This window comes from Lissotriton vulgaris, chromosome 5, assembly GCF_964263255.1.
Source record: "Lissotriton vulgaris chromosome 5, aLisVul1.2, whole genome shotgun sequence".
In the NCBI taxonomy this organism is placed as follows: domain Eukaryota; kingdom Metazoa; phylum Chordata; class Amphibia; order Caudata; family Salamandridae; genus Lissotriton; species Lissotriton vulgaris.
In genome coordinates this window covers 1,124,012,942-1,124,032,685 of record NC_141693.1, presented here as the reverse complement: position 1 = coordinate 1,124,032,685, position 19,744 = coordinate 1,124,012,942, and the positions used below count along the sequence as shown (strand labels likewise).

General features: G+C 42.5%; 1 protein-coding gene across 1 annotated transcript in view; it reads left to right on the top strand.

Moving 5' to 3' along the window:
• Positions 1 to 19,744, top strand: part of ZDHHC6 (zDHHC palmitoyltransferase 6) — a 136,235-nt gene that overhangs the window by 93,668 nt on the left and 22,823 nt on the right. Inside the window, exons 7-10 of the mRNA XM_086922790.1 lie at positions 2,150 to 2,317; positions 4,500 to 4,541; positions 12,716 to 12,861; positions 12,947 to 12,993. Coding sequence (XP_086778916.1) covers positions 2,150 to 2,317; positions 4,500 to 4,541; positions 12,716 to 12,861; positions 12,947 to 12,993 — 403 coding nt within the window. The remainder of the gene's footprint in view (positions 1 to 2,149; positions 2,318 to 4,499; positions 4,542 to 12,715; positions 12,862 to 12,946; positions 12,994 to 19,744) is intronic.

The following is a 19,744-nucleotide window of genomic DNA, read 5'->3' as shown; positions in this document are numbered from 1 at the left end:
TACCTTTTTCATTTTTTTAGCCATGTCTCAGTGAGACATAGTACATCAAATTTATGTGAATATATGAGCTCTACTGTTTCGAGCGCGTGTGGGCCATGAGCACGTTAAACTTGTGACCTGTGATTGCGATCCAGGACTGCCTGATTCCTAATTATGATGTGGAAAGCTATAAAAGTAACAACTTGATTCCCTGATTCTTTTTCCTTTGTCACTCGTGGGGGAACCCTAGAGTCCTCGAAGTTCACAGCTGAGCCACATCCAGTGAGTAGTAAAGATACTGATAAATGAATGAAACTTTAATCCCTTTGATTTGGAGTCCAAAATGCTGGTGTCCTTTTATTTAGACTTAAGTTGCTTCAAATGTGGTAATGTAGACCCGATGCTGTATTTGTATGCTACTTTGACGAGTAGCAGCGTGTTTTCCTGTATAACTTGCGTACACAAGGTGTTGCTTATCTGCCCAGAACCCACCGCTGAACACTATTTCCGGCCTCTTTGGATTTCAGCACAAGTTTGGAATTGGTAGACCTCCATTGAAAACTCTTACAAGTTGTAGGGCATATGGAAAATGCAGGCAGGGGTAAAGTGTTCTTTCTCTACGGCATGTAGATTGTCATGGAGTGTTTTCAAACATGGCCCATCCTGTATAAGATACCCAACGCATTATTTAATAGATGGTGCAGATGCTGTGCCAGTGGCCTCCAGACACCTGTAGTGGATTTGGGACACAAGTCCTGGTCATACCAAATGGCCCTGTAGTACTTGTCACTGTGATGAAGATTGGAGTCTATCATTGTTCAGATAAATGTGGTCTTGAGTGACCTTAATGTGAAAATCTGCCTTTCATAGTGCATCAGACAGATTATCGCTTTAATGTATGCCGCTCAAATGCTGAACGCGCAGTGCCATGATGAGGACTGTTTTGACAACCTCAATTACCCAGTCGGTGCATTGGAGAGAGGGCGTCAGATGAATAGGGCTTTATGAATTGCACTTTGAATCGCAGTGTGTACTGCTGCGCTAAAAGGCTGCTTTAGTAAATGTCTGAAAATGAATCGAACCAAGCATAAAATGTAGGTGGCTCAGTTCATGGCTCTTGAGATGTAGAAATGACATGCACCGTTGGAGATCTGTTCAGCAGACACGGGTATCCCTTAATTATAATAAAAACCCTAGCATTGCCTGGGAGTCCCCTGCTTACTGATGGATGAAGGGATTGATAATTATTGAGGCATTACACCCCCCGCTAGCTTCTGGGTAGCTGGTGGCTTGCCCAGTGATTAAGGCGCTGTGTAATAACTGTTATTATAGTCCGACATTTATGTTAGTAAGTGAAGTTTCATTTGTGTACATTATAGGTAGTAAACACTGGCAGGAAATTCAATTAAAGCGAAGTACATTTTAACAGGCTGGAGGTGGAGGGCTTTCCCTAATTCTGATGTTTTTTTTTTAACAATGAACCGATCTCTCCTTTACTCCTCATCCTTCCCCTCTTATTACTGCGGCTGAAAGTAATAGGGTTTCTGAGTCAGCTATTCATATCGGGGTAGATACTTTATAGCGACCAGCAGAGCATTTCACAATTGGTCTGGCATGCCTACCAGTGTCGCAAGAAGTCGGCGTTTGCTTTGTTTAAGGACAAAAAATCATTAACATACCTCTTCCTGTTCTTGCTGCTTTCATAGCCAAGAGTGTGCTACATGTGAAAAAATATGTTCTGTAGTTGTCCCTTATGATATGACCGGAGGGAACCGGTGCATTCCAGGTCACCTCCTCCAGTACCTACACTGTCAGGGGGCTAAGACTTGGTCTAGAGCGGACTGGTGGCATGTAGTGCCGTCAGGCAAGCAACATCACACTCTAGTGACCTGATATATGGATATTGACCACCAGTTGCCGTACACAAGTGGATGTTCAGTCCCCCCGGGAGTCATCCAGTAATGAAGCATCCCACTTGTATATATGCAATGACATACCATTAGGATCTAGTCTTCGTAATGGTGTCCAGAGGAGACAGCGTTATTTTGTGTTTGGCATGAGCTTGCTATTTAGATGTTTTCTATCTTTCCATCTATAGTTTGAGAAAAAGATCTGTCACTGATGATCATTATCTTTGCCACTAATTTTTATGTTTGTATCTTCTCTACAGGCTAAAGATAGAATTCAGTATTATCAGACAGGAGAAACTTTTATTTTCCCTTATGACCTGGGTGGTAAATGGAATAACTTCAAGCAAGTGTTCACATGGTCTGGCAATCCTGAGGGTGATGGCATTGACTGGCCTTTACGAGAGGGCTGCCAACGATACAGCTTAACAGTAAGTATGTAGGAAATATTCTCCCAGCTTTCGGTTTCAGAAATGGATTCATATTATTCAATTATTGTGGTGCTCATAAATGATTATTCTGTCCTTCTTTCCTGCCTTCCCAACTGGCTGGGAATGCCTGCACCAGTAAAACCTTCTCCAAAATGTACTATTACATAAAAAAGTTTGCAAAGGGTCCTCTCCTTGCTTAGCCTGACCACTATCCATCTGTCACTGACTTACCGACTATCCCAGTTTCTGTTTATCCACCAAAGAGATGAGGTGAAGGGCATCTCCTGATTCCCCAATTCTCAAAAAAGTCAAGATTTCCATCAACTGGGTCATTTCACCTAAATCATTTAATAACTATTGATCGTTCTGCATGAACTTCATGTTTCTTCAAAGGAAGACACACATCACAATCTAGATATTTTCAGGGCTCTAAAAAACGATTTGTTGAAGCCTGCCAATTCTTTTTGTTAATTATGGTGGTTTTGCTGCCCAGCGCAGCAGTCCTTCGAAAGTCATTATTTCCAGGTAGAACGTAGGCCTACATCTTGTGAAGGATTCATCCTCTCATGATACATCAGGCTCATTTCAGGAGAACCTCTTAGTGCAACCTAGAGACCTGTTTCTGTTGTATAACTTTGTCAGGCAGCTACTGATTCTAGTTTCTTTTCCCTCTAGGCATTACTAACTGCTAACTTTCTGTAATGAAGCAGGTTTTTGGCTTGGACATTTTTGGTAGCCTTCTTGCTTGAATCATGGTCTAGCATTTCCTTTTCACCTACCATGCCTATCTATCTTAGGGTATTAGTATCCGTTTCTTAGCCATTGAGAAGCAGAACAAGTTAAGGAAAATATATTTCATTGGCAATCACAACTCACTTAAACCTTGCTCCCCCTCCGTCACACCTCCTATACAGTGTGCATCAATGAACTTGCAAGCCATAGCCTTTCTCCAAGAGATTACTCATTGAGTTGTGCATATTGTTTTTGATGTAAGACAGGTAAGACTAGGTACCTAGAAATAATGGTAACATTAGGAAATGTTTGCAAAGAATAAAAAAAAATGCCAGAGCCTCCTTAGAGACATAGTGGAGCACCTTGAAGCATTAGGTAAGACAGGGAATGGCTATGCTGGGTTCTCCTGGTGACCTATGAGGGCTGTGAAGTGCAATGCTGCTTTTGTTAATTTTTGGATTATTGATTTATTATCCAAGACTAAAGGTTATTCACTTTTAGCCTTATAATAATTTGTAAAAATGCTTCTCTCTGTAACAGACTTATAAAAATGTAAAGATGCAAGAGTGCAATAGCATTTCCTGTTATCATAGTGCCTCATAAATAATACTTTTTAAAGAAGCATTGTCAATGACAAATGTTTTGGCTCTTGTGTGGTCTAGTACAGTAAAAACAATTTTACACATTTTTACAAAAACGAGTAAGTCAACTGCAAAGTCATTATTCTAGCTTACTGCTGACCAAGACTCAAAATGTAAGATGCTACAAGTCTCAACAGACCCTTTGTATGGTGTTTAGATCAAAAGGCTTGGATACTGTTGAATAAACGTGGGGATCTGAGAGAATTCACTGAATGGAACATTCTTTGTTTGGAATGTTTCAGATCACTAAACCAAAGCACGTAAATAAAAGTGCTTGTCTTTAGCCGGGACAAATGTGCTTGTAATTTCTAGGAAAAGCCAGTTAAGAGTTGTAAAAAGTGTCCTAGATCAATGAGCGTAACAGTAAATTACAAGTAGTAATTTGAAATTGCAACTCGCGTATCAACGCCACGTAGCTATTTGACATGCTGCTACCATGAGAACACCAGTAAATTAATAATAATAATGCTGCTAAATTGAAATTTCGTTCTGTCCTGTATGCCTGGGAAATAACTGATTGGTCATTATCACGTTATGCACCAATGAGTTAATAATGGGACACTGAATGCAACTTTTAGTACAGTGTTGAATACATGGTGTCTATTTCCAATTTTGAGAACGGGGAAAGCGGAGGCCTCAGGGGAATTACACAGTGTAATCAAGGAGGTAAGCTGGAATTAAACTTTGACCGCATTTGCACTACTGTTTGGCTTAGTAATAGCCCACATATATTTCCTAATATGTTTAGTTTGCAAGTAGTAGACTGATTTGTCTAACATGCAGTTTTTTTTGTTTTTTATTTTTAACAGGTGGAACAACTGAAACAGAAAGCAGATAAACGTGTGAGAAGTGTAAGTACTACTTTGTAAGTGACTGACTTAAAAATAGTACTGCCTTTTTCGTAAATACTTGGCAAACGTTTCTCACAAATCAGTGAGAATGAGTTGGCACTAGATCTGTTTTGTTATGTAATTTGCCTTAAGCATCAAGAATTTTCTGTGGATGGCCACTACCCACTAGAATGTTATGCGAGATTAATTGGGCTTTTCCAAGAGGTACTTCAAGAAAAGGAAGTAAACCGGAATACTTGTAGTCACTATAAGAGACAAAACCACCAGAAGCCATAAAGCAATACATGCCCTCTCATCAGTGCAGACTAGAACTCACATGATGCTCTGCTAAACCTGACAACCGCTACGTGATAGAAATTGTCCACCTTAGAGGCCATCCTCTTTTGTTTCAAACCTTGCTCCTAAGGCCATGAAAGCAGCAATCCCTTGAGCCATTTTCTACAGAAACTTGCGACTTACAAGTACCTGACACTTGTCAAAGTGTCTCTGGAGAAAATCTTTACATTAAGAGACCATTTCAAGTCCAAGGGAGGGGATGCCAGTTTTGGTAAAGAAACTACGCACCTGAAGTTCCAAAAGCAGAAGTGGCATTAAAATGTATTTCTGATTCAGTAATGAAATTACAGCTTTACCAGTGAACATCTCCATTGGATGTCACTCAACAGAGACATCATAATTTGCCAGAAAATATTTCTTGACCTCACATGAGAACAGAGAGGAATGTCTGCACTCAGCTGTGATGGCATCTGCAAATGATAGAGGTATGGGCACATTTGGCACTCTAACACCTCAACCCTGATCACTCACTGTGATGCTGGGAGTGCATCTTGAACACTGAGTTTGTAATTGTTCATGTCAGCCAAGCTCAACCGGTCGGTAATCCACCATTCCACAGAGGATGCTTAAATTAGACAAAGATGAACTTACAGCGCTTATAAACAAATAATGGAAATAAGTCTTCCAACCTAAATACAGTGTCATTGTTTTTACAGCCTGGAAAGAGAGGGGACCCCTACAAACTAGTGGCTTGCTAATCGTAGGGAATGCACAAACATGAGTTGAGAAGAAAAATAGCAAACCAATTAATATTAGTGCCCTTGTTGCAACCTCATTTTACATATTCATTACATTGACATTAATAATTCGCTTAGACAGCAACGTATGAAAAATATGATTATTTTATTTTTCTTATTGTTTGTTTCATTTTTATGTCTTTTTTTCCATTTTGAACAACAAGGTATTATATTTCTTCTTTAAAACATAAATTCATTTAGTTCATAGAGTAACCGTTATAATTCATACCAGTGACAATAAATAACATGCAATACCTATTGTAAACAAAAACACACAACAATATACATTTAAATACAAAAAAGGTGTGTACGATATGTTCGGTCGATGGAAAATTATATGAAGGCAAATGCGGTAGAATAGAGCACTATTCTACCGCATCTGCCTTCATATAATTTTCCATGTATTTAAATGTATATTGTTGTGTGTTTTTGTTTACAATAGGTATTGCATGTTATTTATTGTCACTGGTATGAATTATAATGGTTACTCTATGAACTAAATGAATTTATGTTTTAAAGAAGAAATATAATACCTTGTTGTTCAAAATGGAAAAAAAGACATAAAAATGAAACAAACAATAAGAAAAATAAAATAATCATATATTTTTCATACGTTGCTGTCTAAGCGAATTATTAATGTCAATGTAATGAATATGTAAAATGAGGTTGCAACAAGGGCACTAATATTATCAATTGGTTTGCTATTTTTCTTCTCAACGCATTGTTTTTACAGCCTACAGCAGATCTGTTGGCAATACGAAAATATACATATAAGAAGTCGTTTTCTTGGCAAGCCGTAGAATTTGTTTTTCCCCAAACAGGGTTACATACAATATCCAAGGAGATAACCTGCAACTGACTGATAATGGCATCAGAAAAGCCAACTTCCCCAATAAGAGATAAAGAGGACTTGTCTCAGCCATAATGAAGGACTGCATTAATGAGTTATATAGTGTGGCTCCAGGAATTGGTGTATAGTTTTAAAAATGCATGACGTTGACCAAGAAGCATATCAGCAGCTGGGTAATGGCCAACCATTGTAGCAGTTCAAAAAGAGTTCATTGTCCTACAGGATTCACTCTGCTGAAACAAAAAGGGAAATTTGTGACAAGTCAAAACTATCCACTGCAACAGCCAACCCATCGGGCCACATTTGGTTATATGCCCTTGTCCGTCCAGCTGTGCAGGATTCCCTAATGAAATCCGAACCGTCTGCCAAAAGGGAGCTTCCCTGGATCTCTTTAAAGCAGACCAAACCACTAGATGAAATGAGCCATGAGGTATGTTCCTGATCTTCTAGAAAGACCACCTTGTCTCAAATTTGAGTAAGCAGAAAAAGCTGAACTATGAAGAGTTGAGGCAGCACTAAAACCCCAAGGTTCACTTGGCTAGACTAGAGCTAGTATAGTTACACTGCTATTGATATCTGGATTGTCGGGCATCCTGGGATTTGTAGTTCGTACTGGCGAGGTACAAAGTTTTGTTTCAAGTCTGATTATTGTTTAGGCCATAATTAATGCAACAAGTTATTCGGGTATTCATGGAGTGACCTAAAATTAATGTGTATGCCGTGTGACACAAGAAATACATAGGAACAAAATAAAGCAAACTTATCTGCTCATTTAAATGTTTGACTTACTTCTTAGCACATCACTATCTCCTAAACTTGCACACGTCTGACACTCCATCGAGAAATGTTTATAGTAAAGGGAAAGGCGCAACACAAGGATTTTTTTAAACACCCATTTAAAATAATTTATCGTGTGGGGGTGAGAAAGTACAGAAAAACTACACGTTGTATATGTCTTTATTACTTAAACTGCTGCCACCCAGTGTGTATATAGTTCGGCATATTACAATTTGTGCATGTTACAACAAAATAGATGAATTATCATCAAAGATAAACACCTACAGTGTTTAGATAATGAAGTTTAAGGGAAAATGGGTGTAATTAAATGCATGTAAATTCCAATGGTTGTAATTAAGTTCCAAGACCACATTCACCGGTGAGTAGAAGGACTCTGGCTGGGGAAAACCTACATCTTTCAGTTCCAAATGTTCTGATAGAAGGGCTTTTCTTACCATACTTGGTTGAGATTAATTCTCTTCAGAAAACATCAAATTGTCAGTTTCAAATTTCTCAATACTTTCGTTTTTTTGCCCTCATTTGCTGAAGGGATTCTATTGAAGCTCTTAAAATCACTCCATCTGCTTCTTCTGGCCTGATTTTGTCTATCACCCAGGCCAAAGTTTCACCATGGAGTACGTCCCAGAGTTCATGTCCATTGGTCTTTACCATGTTGGGGTTGATAAATATCTGCACGTTGCTTGTCAGCACATTTAATTTCATACCTTTTTTGTTTGTGCTATTTGGAGCTTCAGAATTAACATTTTGTCATCTGTGCATGGATAGGAGCTTGGCCAGAAGGTGATTGCTTTTGGGTTTAGTAACTTGTTGACCGAAGGAGATTTTGAAACCAATGCTTAACCATAAGGATGTGCTTGCAACCATAATAGCACAGTGCATAACCCACTGGGTATAGGCTATAAGCTCCTAGAACTGAGAAAGAAGCCTTCCAACTGGCATCAAAATGCTTAGTCAGATAGCATTGATGGTGTTTAGTGTGTAAGGGTGGATTAGTTCCCCACGTTTTTTGAGGATCTTTGTTTCTCGGTTTGTCTTCGGCTCTAGTCCAAGACTGAATACATATTTTTTTCACTTGTTTGGAAGGTTGCAGCTAGGTAGTCTATAACTGCCCTTATAAATCGAGCCTCTACTTTACTACTTCCTGCTTCTAGCTTTGCTTTTCTCTCTACGTTGCATACTTCCTCGACTTCGCTGTCTCCAGTCGGTTATTTTTCTCCCTCTCCCTCGTGGCTGCTGCTATATTGCAAGCCACTCTTATAGTAGTGTGGCAGACCCTGTTCCTTCCTTTCTTTTCATATTTCTGTTTTATCGAGCCTTCGTCAACATGTTGCTAAACATTTTGTCTTGTCCTCTCATTTTCCCTACTTCTTGTCCCAGTGCCAGATGTTGCTTTTTGGGGTTGTTGTAATGTGTGGCCTTTGTTTGTAAGTGGTGCTTCTTAGGGCTTTTTAAGCCTGTACCTGGCATTTTAAGAGGGAGTAATGGAAGATGGAGTTTAGAAAAATAGACCAGGTTAGATGGGATTTTAAGAACACCAGAAAATGGATACATAGACTCTACCTTCACTGCATTTCAATCTCCATCCTCTCCCCTCACTGGAGCTTGCTCTCAGTTTCACCTTTGACACCCACAAGAAAGAAGGGACTGCTCTAATATCAGTGCTTTTATGAACATGTTCGGTTGTAGAAGGGTGGGGTGGTCACTAGGTTTAGATTTAGATTTGCAAAGAAAGGTTCTTTGGTTCCTTTGCTTTTTGTCTGCTTCATAAATGCCGTTCCCATTGCTCCTCCTGTCCCCTTTTACCCTCTTCACACTCTTAACCTAACCATCGCCCAAAATAAAATGTTGGAAATGTGCCTGACATGAAATGTGCAAAAAAGAAGATTGATAACTGGCATTGGTAGGACCCCAGCAGCAGCAGGCTATGTCCGCCTACAACAGTTGCTTTTCTTGTGCAGCCAGTTCTAGCCTCGAATAGAGAAAGTCTGGATGTCTGTGGGCAAGGGCTCCTACACCTGAAAAGTCAGCAGTGTCTGGTGTTCAGGGCACTGGGTGTCAGTATCTGGATCATGAGTCCTTACAGAATAGAGTCAAGACCCCACTATCGCTAGAAAAGTGTGGGGGGACCTCCCTTTGTGTGCTCCCATCAGTCAACCTTAGCAAAGCGATGAGCCCACCGCAGCTCTGTCCATGTTACAACTCAGTTCACCTGAAAGCCCTCAACTTGTTCTTCAGCCATCTGTAGGATGGATTATCATGCCAGCTCCACAGCAACTGTGGCAGTGGTTTATATACCTACATTCTAATGGTGATCAAATGGTAAAATCTTACCTCTTGTCCTTGAATAAGTTTGGGAACCTGCCTGAAAGCCCCCCCCCCCCCCTTCATTGCGTGTTAACATGGTCCTTCCCAATGCTAGCAAAAAGTTATATTTTTATGCCTATTTGGTAGCTTTAATAATTTTGAATCTGGATGGAAATGCGACCAACATGAGCTCTCCATGAGGCACTAGGCCCCCGGACCGACGCCCACAACCCCCCTCCCTCCTCTTGGACAGTAGTATTTATAGTTTTTCTGCCGATAGACAAAGCTTAAACCTTCTTAGTATTGTCTTGTTTCTCCTTCTCAAGAAACTCTTAGGTTTTGTGTACCTCAAATATTCATGTCTCTCTCTGCCATCTGCTTCGCTCATGCTGCCTCAAATTGTTGGCTTATACACATTGAGTGAGCATCACTTGCCTCCTACCTTGTATGTAGTTTATTTACACTAAGGTGTCCTACAAAGTGTCTTACCGGTGTGTACGGTCGGAACAGGTCAGACAGGCTACATTGGATTTCATGACCAAAAACCTGACCTGCGTGAGAGAAACTCCCTGTTGGGCATGATAATGCAGTTGATTAACCACTTTGATGCTAGTTTGAAGACTTCATCCTCCGTACTAGGAGCCTAGAACCTAGAACCAGTGGGTTATCCACTGTACTGTTATGGCTGCAAACGCATCCTTATGGTTAAGTATTGAGTCTGAGAAACCTCCTCCTCTCATTTTACTGTAGGCCATACTTCACAGCCACAGGCTCCTGTTATTGTTTGTGCCCCAGGTCCTCTTGAGCATGGGGTCCTTCTAGGACTTCCTAGGAGTCCCTTTCTGGGATGGCAAGTACCTTCAGCTGTGCATACCTAATTGTCAAGTTCTTTTTCTCAGCACTTCTTGCTTTGTCAGGGTAACTTTGTTATTTCTGTTGTGGGTAACACTGCAGTATCTACTTAGATGAATACATTAGAAAGCATCATTGTCATTAATGGATAATTCATTGTAATATGCATAGAAAGGCCTGGTACAGAGAGTTCAGTCTCCCAGCAAACGAGAAATAGTGTTTGTTTTGTGTTTTGATAGGTAGGCATTGTTCTCCTTCTGATAGTTTCTCCAGCATTGCAACATGCTGTGCCCTTCTTGCATCCAGGCTGCGTCTTAAAGGATCACCCATATATCTTATATATTTTCTTTTAGTCAAGATATGTAGCATAAGAAATAGCAAACTAGTCGAGCTAGGTTCATGCTGTGCAGTGGAGTGGTGTGGCTCACTGGTTAGAGGCGGCAGACCCGTAAGCAGAGAACGGCCCGGGACCAGGGTTCAATTCCCGATGCGGCAGGGTCGTGGACCAGGGTCAGCAGACTCGATAATTCTCGCCTCGGTGCCTACTCTAACCAGGGATCACACTCGGCAACTCTGGGCATTAGCTTGCCTCATCTCTACAACGGGCCCCCCACATTCGCCGGGGATGCCTGGTTTCACCTTGGAGATACCCAGTAGGGACCATCTCACAGGGATAGCCAGGACGGGTTCCCCAGCGGTCTACAGCGCCACGACACCTCAGGGCAGCAGTGCGCTTTACAAGACACATTACATTACATTACATTACATTACATTACTTGAGAGTTACACTTGGAAAGCAACGCGTTACAGTTTTATTCATGTTGTACGATTGAGGTGTGATCAGAATCCTCAGCAAAACTCACAAGTACCTAGAGGTGATTTTGATGTGGACACAAACAATCCTCAGCAGTCTTCTTTAAGTGCAGCCAAAACAAATGTGCTGCTTTTGTTATGCAATGTGGTGATGCAAACCAAGAGCTGTGCTGTTTTTTAGCACACTGTGCAAGTAATATTGAATTTTATTCCTAACCAACCCCTTTTTCTCCCTCTTATAATATTCCACTCTCCCTTTCAGTCGTCCATGTTTTTTCTCCTACATTACCTCCACCTCCCATTAGATGGACCACTTCCTTACGCAGCCGAACACCCATTGTAAGAATTGCATTTTGTTTGTTATCGAACCTCTATCTCCTCTTCCCTGCAATTTCAAATCGGACTTTTTACCCAAGCAAGTTAACATTGATTAGGGGGTAAAATGAACATCAGCTAGACTCGACATTTAGGAGGCATCAAAGGAACAAGCACAGTTAAAACACTACTTTCAAGTTTTTAATCTGAGAGACGCACACTTTAATTGAAATGTTGGGTCAGCTCCTACCAGGGCTAAAGGTTACATCAAGTTATTTGGATTGCAAGGTAGTCTCTACCAACCTTTTGCTGTGCTACAGTTGTTCTCATTGTACTCCCCCTCCCTCCCCCCCCCCCCCCCCCCCCGCAAGGCGGAGAGCACCCCTCTTCCTGCAGTAGTGGATAACCAGTCAAAGGTTGGACAATTAAAACCCAGATTTCCGAATTGCAAGTTTTGGTCCATCTGGGAGTCTGTCTACTTCGCACAAAATCATTGCACGTGGCAGGAATATCATTCTGTGCTGGCAGTGTCAGAAGCGAGAGCAAGGATAGAATGAGCAAAGCACGGGTTTGAAGACTTTTGCGGGCAGTGTGAAGAAGTCGGCCTGCAGTGCTCCACTGTTTTCCGAAATGGGCATTTAATAAGCACAATATCCTCAGCAAAACTCTCACAAGTGCCTAGAGGTGATTTTGATGTGGACTCAAACAATCCTCAGTAGTCTTCTTTAAGTGCAGCCAAAACCAATGTGCTGTTTTTGTTGTGCAATGTGGTGATGCAAACCAAGAGCTGTGCTGTTTTGCTTTTTGCGCACTGTGCAAGTAATATTGAATTTTATTCCTAACCAACCTCTTTTTCTCCCTCTTATAATATTCCACTCTCCCTTTCAGTCGTCCATGTTTTTTCTCCTACATTACCTCCACCTCCCATTAGATGCACCACTTCCTTACGCAGTTACAAGAACACTTCTGTGGGCCGAACGCCCATTGTAAGAATTGCATTTTGTTTGTTATCGAACCTCTATCTCCTCTTCCCTGCAATTTCAAATCAGACTTTTTACCCAAGCAGTTTGGGAACCTACATTATTAGGACTTTTTCCTGCAGTGCCTCACCTATCAAGAGAAGATGCATGGATCATGTTCAATTTCTCACTCTGGATGTTTGATTGTAGGTGCGGTACCGAGCCACAGAAGATTTCAGTGGAGCGTGCTGCCCGGTGACCAAAGGCATCAAGACGTTTTTCACCACACCATGCACAGAGGAGCCCAGAATAGATCTAAAGAAAGGCGAGCTCATTCTCGCTACCAGAGGGTTGAGGTGCGTGAACATTTAGACATTATTAGAAAGAAGTTCTGAAATTAAATTGGAAGCATGTGATCTAACAAACTCTGTGTTCTTTCAGGCACTGGATGTACGGTGACAGGATCTTTGAAGATGGCAAGCCAAAAGGTAAAGAAAATGTTAAAGGTATACGGTTTTCCATGTCAGTACTTATCAAAGCAGTCTTCATTAATATCTGATCCACTTCTGGTAGCTGTTTTTTGTAAGAAGCAATTTTCTTCACTGCTGACTGGCAGCAGAAGCAGCATTCTCCTTTTGTTTGTTGCTGGTGATGGTTTTGTTTCAAAATAGAGATTGCATCATGTCTACTTCTTTTCTTCCTTCCTTTCTTCAGTTTCACAACCTCACTACCCGCTAAATGGATATTATCGCCGCCACCACCATCACCACCTCCTACTTACTTATCAACTCCCTTTATAGTGGTTATGTCCAAATTCTTAATAGAGCCTTTTTAACTGCTACATTTAATGGCCTCTTGTATTCATAAATAAAGTGTCTTACTTGTTTTTTCAAACTGATTAAAAAACTAATGTAGAACTTTGGCTTAATTAGGGGTTTTTTCCCCTCGAAAACTTGTAGGTTCAGGTGTAGTTTCAAGTGTGTTTGCTTGAGCATTTTCTCTTATGAGCTGTGTTGCGATGGTATCGACTTATATAGTCTGCGGTCTAGATTGGTCTGTGTAAAACGTAGGCTTATTAGTTTCCAGCAGATTTTGTTTACAAATTATCCTCAAATGTTTTTGAAATCCACCCACAAATTTTCTATGTCTGACTCACTTTCTAGGCAGAAAGAACGTGTTTATAAACATCAGAAAGGGGGATTAACTGGTATCATGTAGGAGGAGTCTAATTAGTAGCTATCAAAATAGCACCAGCTCTTCACGCCTTTATATTTAAGGTCGTAAGCACTTGGAAGCAGGGATTGTGATGGCAAAAAATGATTTTCATATGCACCAATGGGTATGCAATGTATCAGTGGTTTGTGACTTTAATTGCAGTTGCAAGTAAATAAAAAGTTACCAACTTCCAAGTTGAGATGGAGACTGAGTAGCAAAGTGCAAGGTATCCCCTTAGCACCCTTTTACTTTTGTGAATGTTTGTAAATGTTTCTCGGGAATGGTCAGTGGTTCAGAGCACAACTGTCTAAAAAAAGATATTTATTTTAAAATCATTCACGGGCAAGGTGATGTGCCGACCTTTGCATATTACCATCCCTGTGATTTTGTCCAACTGGAGTGAGTCGCCGTCTGCCACCAATCTCATGAATACTAATGAGGTAAGCCAGCCTGCGACCCATTCCTATTCAAAACTGTGCAAACTTGCGAATAAGTACATAAGCAGGTTTTCAGAAGGCTAGACTGATTGCAAAAAGACTAGTTGCAAATTGCAACTGTGTTTTTTTGGGACCAATATAACCCTACTCCTGCCCCATGGAGTACCAACAACGCTGTCAACGGTAAAGATTTGAATTACTTTTAGTGCTGGTCAGCTGAGTTGCAGACTTGTCTTAGCAGCAGTCACCTGCATTGTTTTCTTCAGTGGGAAGTGGCCTAACCTGCCTGCGTGTGATCATTAACTTCAATTCTGTTTTGCTGGTATTCTATCACGAATGTGAACAGTGGTAAGGGAAGGAGTAGGACTCCCATCTGAGGGACCCACTCGCGGGTGAAGATGGGCTCTCCTTGTCCTCTTGGTGCACTTTTGTTCTGTGATCAAGCCAAAATATACTTTGTGCTTTATGCACAGGACACTATTTTTGGAGATAATTATTTTCCCTTATATATGTGTGCCTTTTTTGTTAATTACTTTTACTTAAATACATGAATAGGCCGTAAAATGGTACTGGAGAAGAAATGTGTTCGAGATGTTTTTTAAAAACCAAACCAACCAAGCGAGTTCATCAGCTCAGAAAGCTAGATAGCCTTTTGCAAACCCATGAAGCATGGGTTTGGAAATTCTGATTACAATGTCACTGTGACAATATCCATTTAACTCATTTGATTAAGTCTGATAGTAGCAACACGTGAAGAAAGCATCCTTTCCTGAATTCCTTTGTTTTTTAAAGCAGACTATTTTCTGTGTGGTGCAATGCAATGCAATTGTCTGGAAGCCCCCTAAGAACCAGTGGAAGACGACAGTAGATAGACTGGTTTTATTTTATTTTAAGCATTGGATAAAGCACCGATCTCGCTTCAGAGAGCAGCAAGCGTTCACCGAGAGATTTGTTGTTACAGAATCTTTGAGAGTGTGTGTGTCCCACTCCATCTAAATACAGATTCCTAATCTGGGTTTCATGAGGAGGCGGGGGTAGAAGGTGTAATTGGAACAACACTAGACCTCATATGGAACAGTTAAATTGTATGCACTTGCTGTATATTAAACATGCTTATATTACATAGCAATTCAGACTAGAGATTCCAATAGTCTTGTATTTATTTGTTTAAGTTCCAAAGCTGGGATTAGATCCTAGGTCTCCGGATTCAACAAACTGGCCATTAGCTCAGATCTCCTTACCTACAGTACTAGCATTCTTGCTTGGTTCAGCAGCAAGAAGTGCAAGTTACTGAAACGGGAGTGAACTGCAGGCTTTAGAGAAAGTAGCAAACTCTTACCCAGGACAAGCAGACTGCTGCCTCCAGTCATTTAAAGGGCCTTTGATTGTCCTAGACTGGTAAAGACACTCTCGCCAGTGTAGTTTGTCGCGGTATGGGGTTTTAAAAACTCCTTTTCAACAGACTAGGCAGTAAAACTCTTGTCTACCTATAACGGCTGTACCACGATTAATTGTAATATTTCCAATAAAGCTGGTTGTTTTACCCAGTTAATTCTGCTCTATTTTACTTGAAATCTCCTACACACTATATTTCAGCTGTCTAGTAACGATTTTGATTTTCTATTTTGAAGTGGTACTTGTAGGTCCATGATTGTACATTCATTCAAGTTAACATCTCCCCATTAGCACTCCTCCATCTTTTTCCCCTATTTCATTTTGTGTTGCGAGATCACTTTTTGAGCAGTTGTTTACATATTGCCTTACTTGTTGCAGACTATCTTCACATTTTAAAACCGCTATGGTCTTATTCAGTCGGCTTAACAATTGTAGACTCCGCTTTTAAAAATGTTCTGATAATAAAAGGGCCACAGTAGAATACTTTAAAATCCCAAGTGTTTCTACAGCGTTTGGTGGATCTTGGCATGGATGGGTAAATTCACGCCTCATGGAGCGCAGTGAGGCTCAAGACTAAGTACATGCTTGCACTGAAAGTCTTGGTTAGATGCTTGATCATGTTTTAGAGTGTAACCTAGAGTCTTCTCAGAATAAGATCCTGGCAGGGACCCCCTACAATGCTGCTTCCGGGACTTTGTGCTTCCCTGTTATGGGACTCCTGTCATACTCTACTATTGAAGTATGTTGGAAGCAAAGTATGACCGCGTTACTGAACATCGGAGTGTTAAGGCGCTATGTAAGTGAGAATTGCACATATCCAGTCGCAGAACAGTTTACCAAGTGCTGTAGTATTGGGCAAGCTCCAACAAAAGCACATGCCGTGCGTTAGGAACACGGACACATGTCAAACTTATGAATTTGTTTGTTGATTTATATTCATATCTTAACAGCCTCTGTATCTGTTTGTGGGAGGGATTGTTTTTATGATCGGAGACAGAAAGGTGTAAAAATGAACCTCTTCAAAGCATTACCAAATTGAAGTACCAAAAATAATGCAGTACTACCGAACGCCGCAAGGAGGCAAGCAAGCCAAGTAAACGAAGACACTATTTGTAACACACTACATCTTGAAAGAAAACATTTAACAAACATTTAATGTGAGGAGGCAGTAAAACAATTTTTATATGAAACCGAAAAGATAAAAGATGGCTCAACTGAAGCAATTGCGATTGCAAACAAAAATAGTGAGTAATAATAGAACAAAGAAATGGAGTTCATGAAATCTTGTGTTCGAGGATGTCATATGCTAGCTTTTTCCATTAGCTAAAGCCTTTTACCGGTGAGTTATTATACTTCATTTTTTTTTGTCAAATCTGTTTATTAGCGTTTTAGAGATCGTATGGAATAACAAGGATTTTAACTATTACATCTCAGCTACTTGGGCAATGCAATCGAATATACGTGTACATTATATCACCACAATTGAAGGGCACAGTGCTACATTTACGGTATTTCAACAGTAAAGGAAAATCGCCCAAGGCTGGCAAGAGCGTGAAATGCTTGAGCGGGCTACCTCGAGAATAGTCCATGACTGTCTACACGTTGAGCCTCCTACATTAGCAGGATCGTGCACAGGTCCCAACATGGGCCTGTGCACAAAAATGACTTTTCTACAACAACTATAAGTAAACAAAAACAGCAGCAGCAGAATCACGGGCACATATGCATGCTAATCCCTTTTAAGGATTCTCTCCCACTCCTTATCAGATAGTGGCCGTCCCATATCTCTCTCCCATTTACCCCTAAGTGGGGCCAGACTGGTTCCCGTGTGGATCCGAAGCGACGCAGCAAACCAGCGGACCAGATGTTTACCCCTCCCCAGGACATTGAGGTACTGCATGGTAAGTGCTGTTCAGGTTCCGACGCCATGTCTCCCCACCTGGCCGTCAGCGTCGCCACGAGGGAGCGATGGATCAAGAATCCCTCAAGGGGGGAGTCCGTCCTCAGTTACCAATGTCTCATATGCCACTAATGCTCCATCCTGGTAGAGGTCACCCAGGGTCTGGATATCTGCCTTCCTCCACTGCTCCAGCATGGGGCGTGTAAGGACTCCCGGAGAACCCTCCAAAGGAATAGCAGGCGCGTACAGGAGTACATTTTTTGTGAGGAACAGGGCTCTACGAAAACATTTGAATGCCACTGCCAGCAGCAGCGGAGTGGGCCTCGTAGGCGTCGCCAGAGGATGAAAGAGTCTGGTTACACGCTCCAGAGGGTACGGTGGTTCATCTGTAGCGGTATCATCTCTAACCCTATCCGCCAACCATCGGCGATCCATTGGAGCTGGGCAGCCAGGTAATAATGTTCAAGCAAGGGGCGGTCAGCCCTCCCCTGTCTGTTGGCAAAAATAGCTTCACCGACGCTAGTCGGTTCCGAGAGGCGCCCCAGATAAAGTCCCGCAGGACCGCATTAAGCGACGAAAAGAAAGAGGCCGGGATAAATAGGGGCAGATTAACAAAATAGTACAGGAGTCGGGAAAGCATGACCATCTTGGCAAGAGCCACTCTGCCCGTAGTGGTCAGTGGGAGTGTGGACCAAAAGCTTATCTGGGATCTAAGCGCCGCCACCTCCCGCCCAAGGTTGCCATCGAATATTTCAGCCGGCTGACGGTAGATCTGGATCCTCAGATACTTAAAGGTGTCAGCCTTCCATTGGACTCTTGTGCCTTCGAGACTGTACCCCAGATCTTTTATCCCAGCGCCTAACGCATAAAGGCAGGACTTGCCCGCATTCACCCGGAGGCCCGAGACAACCGCGAATTGACGCGACAATGGGGCTAGTTGTTCCGGAATATATACCACGTCCCTCACAAACACCAGCAGGTCATCGGCATAGAGCGATACCTGATGAATCTCATCTCCCAAGGGAATGCTGTCTCCTAGAGTCTGCCTCAAGGCCACCGCCAAGGGCTCCACAGCCAGCGCGAACAGTAGTGGAGACAGGGGACATCCCTGCCGGGTGCCCCGGCCCACTGCCACTGCCTCAGAAATGTAGGGGCCCAGCCGCACCCGGACCACCGGATTAGTGTAGACGAGCTCGACCATCTGCAGGAAGCCTATGTCAAGCTTATAACGAGCTAACACCGCTGACGGATAACCCCACTCTAGGGGTTCAAAAGCCTTTTCCAGGTCTATTACCAGGCACCCCGCCCTGGGCCATTTCATCGTCGCCTCAGCTGCCACCCCGAAAAATCTCCTAAGATTCAGGGACGTTGCTCTCGCGGGCACGAACCCATTTTGATCAGAGTGTATCAAGTGTGTGACCACCGGCGCTAGCCTCCCTGCAAGCGTGTTTGTGAAAATGTTATAGTCCACGTTCAGCATAGCCAGTGGCCTGTATGAACCCAGGGCTGTGGGGTCCCAGTCTGGCTTGGGCAGTGAGACCAGAAATGCCTCCCGCATGGATGAAGGGACAAGCCCTCGTCCAAAGCTGTATTATACAGTTGGAGAAATAAGGGCGTGAGGGCTTCACGGTTCGCCTTATAATATTCGGCAGGCAGGCCATCCGGCCCTGGAGTTTTCCCGGTCGGCAAAGCCTGAATCGTGTCTCCCACTTCCTCCAGTGTGAGGGGGCGTTAAGCACAGCCCTGTGTTCGTCGGAGGCCACAGGCAAGGTAACGGTATCTAGGAACCTTTCTAACGCCTGTCTGGGACCGGTGTAACAGGCTTTGTATAGTTGCTTATAATGGTCAGTCAGGGCACGATGTATTTCGCGCTGTGTGTACACCATCTCCCCCTCCGCCGTACACGAAGCTCCTATCAGGGCTCCCCTGCCGATCTCTCTGTATCAGCCAGGCTAACAGCCGGCCGGCCCGATCTGCCTTGGCATGTGTTCTATCCGTGTGCGCCGCATAGTTATGACACCTCAGCTGCTCCATTAGAGCTGCGTGCTTAGTGCTTCCTGACCATTTAACCGTCCCCTCACCAAGGAGTACCTTCCCTCTGGGTCCACCACTACGTCTATACAAATGAAGGGGACACCCGCCCTCACCCAAATCAGTGTGCCACATGCATGCGCTGAGAAGGTCGTACCAAAACTTTGCCTCCTCCCAACGCCTGCGGAGTTTGTCAAGCTCTATCTGCGTCATATGTGTCTCTTGGAGAAGTGTATCAAAGGAAGGGAGTTTAGAGAAGGT